This window comes from Somniosus microcephalus, chromosome 17 (assembly GCF_052327205.1).
Source record: "Somniosus microcephalus isolate GS21.2 chromosome 17, FLI_Smic_1.0, whole genome shotgun sequence".
NCBI lineage: Eukaryota > Metazoa > Chordata > Chondrichthyes > Squaliformes > Somniosidae > Somniosus > Somniosus microcephalus.
Genome location: NC_141003.1, coordinates 75,837,198 through 75,849,920, shown reverse-complemented (window position 1 = coordinate 75,849,920; position 12,723 = coordinate 75,837,198). Strand labels below are relative to the sequence as shown.

The window sequence follows — 12,723 nt, the reverse complement described above, 5'->3', positions numbered from 1 at the left end:
GAGGGTCATCTGGGAGGGGTAAAAATGAAAAGCCTAGCCAGGGCTTATGTGTGGTGGCCGGGAATCAATACAAAATCGAGGACCTGACCAAGAGCTGCTCAGGATGCCAGAAAGTCCAAAATGCACCACCACAGGCCCCTCTACACCCATGGGAGTGGCCCTCATCTCCATGACAACGGGTGCATATTGATTTTGCTGGTCCAATAGCCGTGGATGCGCACTCGAAATGGCCTGAGGTCATCAAAATGTCCTCCACCACACGAAGAAAACTATTGTAGTCCTACGGACCATTTTTGCCAGGAATGGCTTGCCAGAACAGATTTGCTCCGAAAACGGACCACAGTTTGTGTCCGAAGAGTTCCGGAGTGTAGTGTATGTAACCGTCTACCTTTAAGAGACTATTGTATGTAACCGTTCACCTTTAAGAGAACTATTTTAGGTGTGGCACTACTTGTTTGGCTTCTGTATACGGTAATACCAACGGTGACCGCACCGGTATATAAGTGCTGTGGCATGATTTATAGGGCAGATTCGCCCTGACCTTCGAATAGTAAAGTCCTGTTGTATGTTACTCCTGAAGTCTGTGTCGTAATTAACTGCACAACCCACAGACTTTACAGTGGCGACGAGTCCGATCGTACCCTGCGGCAACAATAATTTCAAAGCAACGAAAGAGCGTCGAAAAGAGGCAACCGCCCTCGTCATTCGGCTGGGAGAAAACTCAAGGCTGCAGCAATAGAAAGGAGGAAGACTTTAGCGACAAAAACTTCCATCAGCAACAGGCACTGACTGTCCCTTCTGCCACGGTGACTGTGAGTAAGGGAAAGTGAAAAGAATAGCCGGAGGATAAGGGCTGGGCACTCGACCACGGTCGAGGGGGAAAAGGAGCCGGACAAAAAGTCGGGTCCAACGGCGTCGTGAGAGACCGCGACCGGCCGGAAAAGCCGGGCGGTGACCGAAGCCACGAAGCGCTGCGACCGGGAGCGTAGGCGCGGGAAGAGAGAAACTCAGCCGCAGCCGGGGAGAGAAGCACCGGACTGCGAGAGGGCTGGGAGGCGCGATTGGGGTCCGAGCGAGCGGGAGAGGCAGAGCCGACCAAGAGAGACTGCGCGAGAGCCAGTCCAGCGGCTGAACTGTCCTCCGTCAACGGGGTACCCAGAGCCGGTCGCCCTGCCATAAAATAAAAAAAAAAAAGGGAAAGCCTTGAAGCCGACGTGCAGGCTGTGAACCTGAAAGCCAGCGGCCGTCGCCCGTGGGGAAAGTGTACCCCTCCCGCCAGGGAAGAAACGCGGGAAGCTGCCATTAGGCGGGGAAGAAGACAGAAGCGGGAAACCGCCATTGAAGTGGGCGGGGAGAGAAGATAAGAGCGGGAAACCGCCATTTTCGCGGGAAAACCGCCATCTTAGAAAAAAAAAGAAATAATAATTTAAAGAAATACTTGTGTTGTTCCCAAAGAGAGGAAGATGCCTAAGCGTGGTAACATCAACGATTTTAATTCCGAGGTAGAAGACTGGGCCACGTACGTGGAACGCATTGAGATCTATTGTGAGGCCAATAAAATAGAAGAAGATGACAAAGCTATAACCTTGCTGAACTCGATGGGCGCAAAGACATACGGGCTCTTGAAGCATCTACTAGCACCAGCTAAACCGGCGGATCAGACTTTCGATGATATTGTGGCTGTCCTGAAGGACCACTTGAGCCCTACACCGTTGATGTTGGCGGAACGATTCAAATTCTATGCGAGAACGCAACGGAAAGACGAAAGCAACGCAGAATACTTGGTCGAACTGCGTAGACTAGCGAAATACTGCCAGTTTGGAGGGAATCTGACAGAGGCATTGCGAGACAAGTTCGTGTGCGGGTTGGCAAAGGAAGGAACGCAAAAGCGACTACTCAAAGAGAACGACCTTACACTTGACAGGGCTGTCCTTATTGCAGCATCGCACGAAGCCGCAGCGAAGGGAACTGTGGAAATGCAGCTAAAGACAGCAGCACTAAGTGTGGATCAAATTACCTCGACAACAACAAAATGCTATCGTTGTGGGAAGACAACACACGACCAGAACCAATGCTGGTTTAAGAACCAGGAATGTAGGAAATGTGGCAAACTGGGTCACATAGCTAAGGTATGCCGGTCAGGGAAGAAGACCAACAACCAAAGGACCAACAACCAAAGGAAGCCATCACAGGAAAAGTACAACAAGGTACACAAGGTGGCTGAGAAGAGTTCAGACGAACAGAATTCAGACTCAGACCCAAACGGCCAGGAGCTGGGTAGTCTGAGAATTCACAATGTGAGTAAGGAAGCTGACCTACAAACTATCTGGGTCATGCTAAAAATAGCTGGAATCCAAGTGAAAATGGAGTTGGACACTGGATCAGCTCTATCAGTCATAAATCGAAGGGATTACCACCGGCTATTCTCACATATACCCTTAAGAGATACCAAGTTCGTATTGCAGACATACACGGGGCATAAAGTATACCCCATGGGAAAGATAAGAGTCAAAGTGAGAGATGGGGTAAAGAACACCCAAGAATGAACTTATACGTACTACATGAGGGAGGACCACCACTTCTAGGACGGGAGTGGATCAAGAAAATAGACATGGAATGGCACTATCTAAAAGCCATAACAAGTGAGGACTCGGTGCGGACAATCAGCTCAGATTCTGAAACGGATGACGATAAGACCAACCCAAATATGAAAGACAAGGCTGAAATGGACTTGCCGACGAAGGTTGGAAAAATGAAGGCATGCATAAAGGCTTATGCTCCAGAGAAGAACAAAGTTTCAGAACAGAACTCCACCGAACAACGACAACCTAGTTCGACAGAAAATTCTGAGCCTGTTCAAGTTACGGACATATCCATGACGGAAGAACACCGAGCTCGGACTCAAACTTATTTCAAATTAAGACAACAATTAGAACAATTGAGTTACCGTCTCGTACAAGAGATGAAAACAATGAAAAAGTTTTATGACACCGAATGGGAGAATCTGGAAAGACAACAGAAGCAGCTAGCTCAAGCAGAGAGCGACCATAGAGCCATCGTGACCAATTACCGATCACATCTCCCTTATGCTGTTCAGGAGTTAGAATATTTGCAGGAAGAAGAGGAAGAGGAATCTTCAGGAAGCCAGGATTTTATTCCAGTTCTTCTCTACGACTCCTTACAAGCAGAATGTGAGAAGTTGAAAGAACAGTATGAGCAGGCCCAGGCTACAATTCTGGAAGGGGTTAACTCGGCAACCTCCGAAAAGCTAGTTTCAGTGGAAGCATATGAGCAACTGAAGGTTGAACATGAGCAAGAAGTCCAAAGGCTGCAGGAAATTCTTGATGAGCTCAAGGCCAAGACAGACTCATCGGTAGAAGTTCCATCCATAGATGAGAAATTAGAGGTGAAAGACATGGCAGAACCTGAAAGACAAGATGTACAAGAACTCATAAAAATATTAAAGGAAACCCAAGACAAATATGGGGCGGCAATGACCGAGATTCAACAACTTGAAGAACAGATTCAACTGGGAATCCGTTCAGTGGAGGAAAAGGGAACTGTAAGAAACACAGAGACTGTAAGAATGGCCTCTGAACATGAGCTAGAGAGCATCAAGGCGCAACTTCTCCGAGCGCTGGAAGCCAAAGTACAAGAGGAAAAGAAGGTGAAAGCATTGGAGGAAAAGGTGGATGAAATGGAGAAGACTCTGACCAACAGTGTTCCCGTGGAAGAGTTAACGGTCAGCCAACTCCTTCATATGCTGAAGGACAAGACTACAATGGGAACAATCTGAACACGAGCTTCAATCTTCAAAGGGAAGGAGTTCGGAGCTCTCAAAAGTTATGGAAATAGCTGAGGTTGCAACACAGATTTTACAGGGATGCCAAAAGTACGCTGAATCACGTCAATGTGAACAGCAGAATGTTGAAACAGCTGCTCCAGTAGAAGGATTGAATAGCCTGATCAATCAATCCCCGAGGGAAGGGGAAGTATTGAAATCACAAACGAGGTCATTAGTGAAGGATTGGCAGGAAACCCAGGAAGAGCGGGATGAATATGAACGCATGAAGAAGTCTCTTCAGGAAAGATGTCTAGGGAGGGAACAACAGTCGGCTAACGTCCAGTTGGGTACGGAAGAAGTAGCAGGCCCTCTCGCTAGACTAGCTCAGGACGACACCGAATATTACCATGACCTGTTGAGTGACACTGAATATTACGAGGATCTGGTCTGCCCAGCTTGTGATGAAAACTCCCAAAGTGCAGAAATCAGGATGAAGCACTTAAAGTCTAAGGAACATAGAGAGATGGTGGCGCTACAGCTGGCAGCTGATAAGGGAGCCCCGAGAGTCTCCAAGAAGCAGAAAAGAAAAAGAAGAAGCAGAAGATGATAACCATCAAAATCATTATCACTCCTACCAGATCATGCACGTGGGCCCTACAAAGGGAGATAAATCAGTTGGAAAGTAAGGAAAATTACCAAGGCAATACAGCTGTTTGTAAAAGTCAGCATTGCTGGTTCAGCAGGACGGGAGTTCAAGCTGTTACGTCAAGGGGAAGACTAGTGGAGGAGTCACGCTAGCAATGTGAACCGGCTACACCACAGCAATGTTGTTCGGACCGAGTCAAGACTAGAGACTGAATCTATACACTGTTCCCACAGAGACTGAACCTGTGAACTGTTTCCCACAGAGACTATATCTGTAAATTGTTTACCTGAAGTTGAATATATGTATGTTAATGAGAAATAGTATGTTGTAAGCTAAAAAGGGAGGATTGTAGTGTATGTAACCGTCTACCTTTAAGAGACTGTTGTATGTAACAGTTCACCTTTAAGAGAACTATTTTAGGTGTGGCACTACTTATTTGGCTTCTGTATACGGTAATACCGACGGTGACCACACCGGTATATAAGTGCTGTGGCATGATTTATAGGGCAGATTCGCCCTGACCTTCGAATAGTAAAGTCCTGTTGTATGTTACTCCTGAAGTCTGTGTCGTAATTAACTGCACAACCCACAGACTTTACACGGAGGTTCTTGAAAAAGAATGGGGTAAGGCATTACACATCCGCCCCGTATCATCCAGCCACAAATGGATTGGCTGAGAGGTTCGTACAAACCTTTAAGAAGGCAATAAAGGCTATGTACAATGACAACATTCCGCTGCAGCACAAGGTGGACAATTTCCTGTTCGCCTACCGGAATGCGACACATGCAGTCACCAACCAGGCCCCAGCCATGATGTTCTTTAACCGAAGGTTAAGTTCTCACCTGGATTTGCTCAGACCAAACGTACGAAGGGATGTTGAGAGTAAGCAATTCCAGCACATCCATGAGAAGTCAACGAGGAGCTTCAATGTAGGGCAACCAGTCTTGGCCCGCAACTACCGAACAGAAAAATGGCAGCCAGGAACGATATGCACACGGCAGGGCCCACTAATGTACACAGTGGACATTGGGGAGAGCATCGTGAGACGCCATGCTGACCAGATCCTAGAGTCACAGGAACAAGTCAACCCCATGCCTCGCCCATACGTACCTGGTGATGAACCCGACGTACAGGTCGCATCTACCCCAGAAACAGTAGCATCGGAAGCTGATGAACCAACCGACGACAGGGGGCCAGAATCGCCTCCGCACCAAGAGCAAGACACTCGGGAAAGGCGCTATCCAGAAAGGATCAGGAAGCCTCCCCAAAGACTGAATTTATAAATAGACTATTTTCAGCTAATGTTGCATGTTAAAAGTGTTAATTGTAATTAGTTTGATATTTAATGGTTAAATGAGTGTTATGGTACTGTTAATCTTTAAAGGGGAGGAATTGTAATGTATGTACCTTTAAGGGGGGAACTATCTTTTACAGCTCATGTATACTGCAGTACCGGCAGTGACCACACCTGTATATAACACTGAGTAGTAATCTGTACAGATCAGTTCCAGTGTGAGCCACGTTTAGTAAACACCTGTTGTACCGTTCTCCTGCAGTCTGTGTCTTATTATACACGGACGCAACAACAAAGGATTCCTAGAGTTGGCAGAATGGAGACTCTATCCCTTTTGTCCTGGATCTGATTCCAGCTGCTAAAGGAGAAAGGAAAGTCCCCTAAGCCATGTTGTCACTCAAGCCGATCATTTCTGAAACTGTAGAATTTTATATACTAGCTATTAATGTACCAATTAATCTGTATTTCTAGATCATGGATTTTTATCTTTATTTCGGGAATTAATTTGATTTTCTCCTCTTTTCTCTTCATGAAATCTTCCTGTACTAAGGACTTTCCCTGATTCAATGGATAGGCTAGACACGTGCTCGTAGGCTATTGCCAGTGTTACCCTAGACCACCAGTAGACAGTGCCCGAGAACAGCACTCTCATGAGTAACTGGCCCCTCTGATTTCCTTTGCCGTCTTGTGAGGAAATACCTGGCCTCTATAGGCGCCATCACCTCTTCCTCTCCATACCAGTGCTCCAAGCAAAGGGTAGATGCAAACCCCATGATCCAGCACTCTGTGGTGCAACACATCACACCTCCAACTGTGCCACCCTCTTAATCTGCTGGGTCACCCAAGACTTGGTGGAGTAACAGCATCACAACTGTATACAACACTGAGGTTTATGTAATAAGAAGGCTATAACCTCTTAGCGAGTCCAATACAAGGAGACTGTATGTCATTTGTTCTATACGTTCATAAGTTTTTTTTCCTCATCTTTTTCTCTCCATTGACACATGTTGGGGTAGGGTTCCATAGGTGCTGGCACCCCTATACGTGAGTCTTTAGAGTGACTGCGAGAAGACCATTCAATGTCGGCGGAGCAAATTAGCTGAGCCTGAGGGTGTTTTCACCTAAGTTCCACGGATGTGCACTTTCTGACATGGGCTACTGGGTTGTGGTCAGAAGTAGAAAGACTGTCTGGGGCCAATTGTAGCACTCATACTGACACCCCATTGAGAAGAGCTGACTCAATACAGAAGAGCAATTAAACCTAGGACCTTCCTGGCTTGTACGGTTTTGGATGTGTACTTAGCCACTAAGACATGAAGGGAGCCCACGCCTATATGTTTTTATTAAAGAAACTGAATGTGGAGGAAAAGCAATGTGAAGGCCTATCTGAATTTCCACAACCTTACCATTAGGAAATTGTGAAAATGCTGCCACTAAGGAAAATATCCTGAAGCTTCCCAATGGCAACCAGGTCATCTGCATAGAGCAATGATTCATGAGGGAAACAATGCAAATTAACGAAGGATTTTAATTACTAACCCAATCATCACTTAAGCAGTTGAGATGTGGATGTTGGTTCTGTTTCACCCGAAGGTCTCTTGTGTAGATACTGAAAACAGACTAGTAAATAAAACAAATGTGTTAATAACTTCTAAAACAAATATATTGCTGAGAAACTTCTATAAACTATTGGTTGCCTAAGTTACCATATCACTGTTACGCTTTATTATACAATCAATTGGTTTATATTTTCCTTTACTTTTAAAAAAAACTCTGTTTTTCCTCAACAAGAGGGTTCCTTGTGATACTAACTCTCACTGTGTTGATTTACATTTTTAAAATTCGTTAATGGGATGCGGGCGTCGCTGGCAAGGCCAGCATTTATTGCCCATCCCTAATTGCCCTTGAGAAGGTGGTGGTGAGCCGCCTTCTTGAACCGCTGCAGTCCGTGTGGTGAAGGTACTCCCACAGTGCTGTTAGGGAAGGAGTTCCAGGACTTTGACCCAGCGACGATGAAGGAACGGCGATATACTTCCAAGTCAGGATGGTGTGTGACTTGGAGGGGAACTTGGAGGTGGTGGTGTTCCCTCCACCTGCTTCACGATGACATGCAAGCCGTGATCCTGACCAATGGATCCACCACAGACCCAATTCACGTACGGACCGAGGTCAAGCAAGGCTGTGTCATCGCACCAACGTTCTTCTCGATCTTCCTGGCTGCAATGCTCCATCTCACCCTCAGTAAGCTCCCCGCTGGAGTGGAGCTAATCTACAGAACAAACGGGATACTGTTCAAACTCCATCGCCTCCAGTCCAGATCCAAGGTTGTCCCATCCTCTGTTATCGAATTACAGTATGCAGACGACGCTTACATCTGTGCACACTCTGAGATCGAACTCCAAACCATCGTCAACACCTTCACTGAAGCGTACAAGAGCATGTGACTTACACTAAACATCCGTAAGACAAAGGTCCTCTACCAACTTGCCCCTGCCACACAGTACTGCCCCCCCGATTATCAAAATCCACGACAAGGCCTTGGACAACGTGGATCACTTTCCATACCTCGGGAGCCTACTGTCAACAAGGGCAGACGTCGACGACGAAGTCCAACACCGACTTCAGTGTGCCAGTGCAGCCTTCGGTCACCTGAGGAAGTGAGTGTTTGAAGACCAGGACCTCAAACCCAGCACCAAGCTCATGGTCTACAGAGCAGTAGTGATACCCGCCTTCCTGTACAGCATGTACAGCAGGCACCTCAAAGCACTGGAGAGGTACCACCAACGCCGCCTCCGCAAGATCCTGCAAATCCATTGGCAGGATAGGTGCACCAACGTCAGTGTTCTCGCTCAGGCCAACATCCCCAGCATCGAAGCTTTGACCACGCTCGATCAGCTCCGATGGACGGGTCGCATTGTCCGCATGCCCGATACGAGACTCCCAAAACAAGCACTCTACTCGGAGCTCCGACACGGCAAGAGAGACCCAGGTGGGCGGAAGAAATGCTTCAAGGGCACCCTCAAAGCCTCCTTGAAAAAGTGCAACATCCCCACCGACACCTGGGAATCCCTGGCCCAAGACCGCACAAAGTGGAGGAGAAGCATCCGGGAAGGCGCCGAACACCTCGAGTCTCTTCGCCGGGAGCAAGCAGAAGCCAAACGCAAACAACGGAAGGAGCGCACCTCAACCCAAGCACCCCACCCATCTGCCCCTTCAATCACCGTCTGCCCCACCTGTGACAGAGACTGTAGGTCCCGCATTGGACTCATCAGTCACCTGAGAACTCATTTTTAGTGTGGAAGCAAGTCATCCTCGGTTCCGAGGGACTGCCTAAGACGAAGAGATGGTAGAGGTCGCAGGTTTGGGAGGTGCTGTCGAAGAAACCTTGGCGAGTTGCTGCAGTGCATCTTGTAGATGGTACACACTGCAGCCACGGTACGCCGGTGGTGGAGGGAGTGAATGTTTAAGGTGGTGGATGGGGTGCCAATCAAACGGGCTGCTTTGTCCTGGATGGTGACGAGCTTCTTGAGTGTTGTTGGAGCTGCACTCATCTAGGCAAGTGGAGAATATTCCATCACACTCCTGACTTGTGCCTTGTAGATGGTGGAAAGGCTTTAGGGAGTCAGGAACTGAAACACTCGCTGCAGAACACTCAGCCTCTGACCTGCTCTTTTAGCCACAGTATTTATGTGGCTGGTCCAGTTAACTTTCTGGTCAATGGTGACCCCCAGGATGTTGCTGGTGGGAGATTCGGCGATAGTAATGCCGTTGAATGTCAAGGGGCGGTGGTTAGACTCTCTCTTGTTGGGGATGGTCATTGCCTGGCACTGGTTTGGCGCGAATGTTACTTGCCACTTATCAGCCCAAGCCTGAATGTCGTCCAGGTCTTGCTGCAGGCGGGCACGGACTGCTTCATTATCTGAGGAGTTGTGTGGAAGAATAGAGCTTAGACAAGGCATTAGGAGGCTACTGCCCTCCATGGAACTGAGCACCATCATCACAAGGACTGGAGTGGTTCAAGAAGCCCCACCACTACCATCTCAGAGCAATTATGGATGGGCAATAAATGTGACCTTGCCAGCAATGCACCACTTCATATGAACAAATTTCATAAAGTATGATTCATTGCCTTCAGCATAACATAAGAACATAAGAAATAGGAGCAGGAGTCGGCCATTCGGCCCCTCGAGCCTGCTCTGCCATTCAGTAAGATCATGGCTGATCTTCTACCTCAACTCCACCTTCTTGCACAATCCCCATATCCCTTGATACCCTTTAATATTCAAAAATCTATCGATCTCTGTCTTGAATATACTCAACGACGGAGCTTCCACAGCCCTCTGGGTTAGAGAATTCCAAAGATTCACCACCCTCTGAGTGAAGAAATTTCTCATCTCAGTCCGAAATGGCCGACCCCTTATTCTGAGACTGTGACCCCTGGTTCTAGACTCCCCAGCCAGAGGAAACATCCTCCTTGCATCTACCCTGTCAAGCCCTGTAAGAATTTTGTATGTTTCAATGAGATCACCTCTCATTCTTCTAAACTCCAGGGAATATAGGCCTAGTCTACTCCATCTCTCCTCATAGGACAATCTCCCCATCCCAGGAATCAGTCTGGTGAACCCTTGTTGCACTAACTCTATGGCAAGTATATCCTTCCTTAGGTAAGGAGACCAAAACTGTACACAATACTCCAGGAGTGGTCTCACCAGGGCCCTGTATAATTGCAGTGTGGTCTCACCAGGGCCCTGTATAATTGCAGTGTGGTCTCACCAGGGACCTGTATAATTGCAGTGTGGTCTCACCAGGGCCCTGTATAATTGCAGTGTGGTCTCACCAGGGACCTGTATAATTGCAGTGTGGTCTCACCAGGGACCTGTATAATTGCAGTGTGGTCTCACCAGGGCCCTGTATAATTGCAGTGTGGTCTCACCAGGGCCCTGTATAATTGCAATTTCAAGGAAGGAAAAGAGAAACCAAGCAAAAAACAAAATAAGCTTGATGCATTCACGAAGTATAAATGTGTCAACTATTCCATCTCTGTTTATTTTAATGGAACACTTCAATCTTCCAAAGTGTACGTGCCCATACTTTCAGGACTGCAGCTTTATGCTACAGTAGGTTACTGTACTTTCTTAAGCCTCTATTTGTTCTAATCTCTTTCGTAAAAAATGGGAACTAAATTCTTGGAAGAAGCAGTGTGCCGAAGGCACTCTGATAATAGTTTTACCTAAGCCACATACAAAGCAATTAAAAGAACTGCTGGGACAAGTTGGCTCCTACCAGTTACGCATGAGCTACTTTCTGCCAAGTGGAGCTATTATGTACTTCAGTGCTTATGTTTGCTTGACTGGAATCTGGTAACAGCAACATATGAACTGTTTCACAATATCTTACTCTAATTATATTAGCACACAGTTCCCATGAATCCTTGTGCCTAAGGCCACATCATTTCATCCAATGTTGCACATTTCCTACTGATAATGGCCCAGAACTTCGGGTCTCCACGGGTGAGTATGCACGGGGGTACTCACCCGTAGGCCCAATGGAAGTGCCGGTTTTCTGCATGCACTGCGCATGTGCGGGAAACCGGCACTTCCGTTCTCCTGAAAGAAGGGGTTCAGAGTTCGAACGCGTGCGCAGGAGAGGCTGCGCGTGCGCATCGAACTTAGTTTTTTTTTACAGATTTTCCCGCGAGGGTAAGTCTGCAGAATTTACACACATAAAAAGCAGGCATAAGGCCTGCTTTTTACAAGGTAAGTGGTGAATTAATTAAAATTAAAACATTTTTTCCACAGATTTATTCTTTTTAAATACTTTAAAGCAGGGTAAGTTTATTTTTAGCCCCGTTAGAAAATAAAATTATTTTTTTCAAAAATTTAAATTATTGTTTAAAACAGTTATTTCATGTAATTTATAGTTTATTTTAAAAATGTGATGTTTTTAAAAAATGTATTTGAAGATTTAGTGATGTTTTGGGGCCCGTAGTATTTATAAGTTTTGACAGCTCTTCCTGTCAATCTTATGAATGGCGCATTCCCTGCTCTGATTGGCTCCCCATGGCCCACGTGATCCCAGGGGCCGCATCGAACTAACTGCGCCCCTGGGATACGCAAGCACTGCGCGCCGGATCGGAATTCCACGCGGGCCCACAGCTCAACGGCTGGCGCGCTAGGTAAGTGCAGGTCGGGGGCTTGCACCCGCGGGAAGCCCCCGACCCGAATTTCTGGGCCAATAGTGCAAAGAATATTAGCATTCGATTCTCCCAGATTAGTCATCGATGCTTCCAACTCTGGGAATCATAGGTGAAAGCCAAATAAGGAGAAACTGATTCCAGTGGCAGATGGGGCGGTAACCAGAGGACACAGACTTAAGGTGATTAGCAGAAGACGATATGCGCTGCCTGAAAGGGCGGTGGAAGCAGATTCAGTAATAACTTTCAAAAGGGAATTGGATAAATACTTGAAAAGGAAAAACTTGCTGGGCTATGGGGAAAGAGCAGGGGGAGTGGGACTAATTGGAGAGCTCTTTCAAAGAGCCGGCACAGACACGATGGGCAGAATGATCCCCTTCTGCGCTGTATCATTCTATGATTCTATGGTATAGAAGATCTAATCTTTGCATGGGTACATCAGTGATCATTTTACCAACCTTCCGAGAACCATTAAATGGCCCCTGAGATTCTTGAAGAAAATATGATTAAACTACAGGAAACTCTTTGGTATCCGGCACCGACGGGACCGGAATGGTGCCGGTTGATTAATAATTCCGGATGACGGAGAGAGTTATCTACCGAGGCTATTGTTGACAAACAAATATAAAAAATCAAGAAATGTGCAGTATACAGTAATTGGATACTCACCTACAGAATGTTGTGTTAAATGGATGGTGCAAGATGCTACCCCCACTGACTAACTCGGCCACCACGGGAGACTCTGACTCGACAACATTTCCGGTTATTGAGGTGTTGTTTTCGGAGTATGAATTTTGCCGGTTAA

At 46.8% G+C, this 12,723-nt stretch overlaps 1 protein-coding gene across 1 annotated transcript in view; it reads right to left on the bottom strand.

Annotated features, from left to right (window-relative positions):
* Positions 1–12,723, bottom strand: part of LOC147105864 (uncharacterized) — a 159,218-nt gene that overhangs the window by 75,611 nt on the left and 70,884 nt on the right. The window contains exon 4 of the mRNA XM_086010687.1: positions 7,265–7,345. Within this exon, the coding sequence (XP_085866813.1) occupies positions 7,265–7,345 (81 nt within the window). The remainder of the gene's footprint in view (positions 1–7,264; positions 7,346–12,723) is intronic.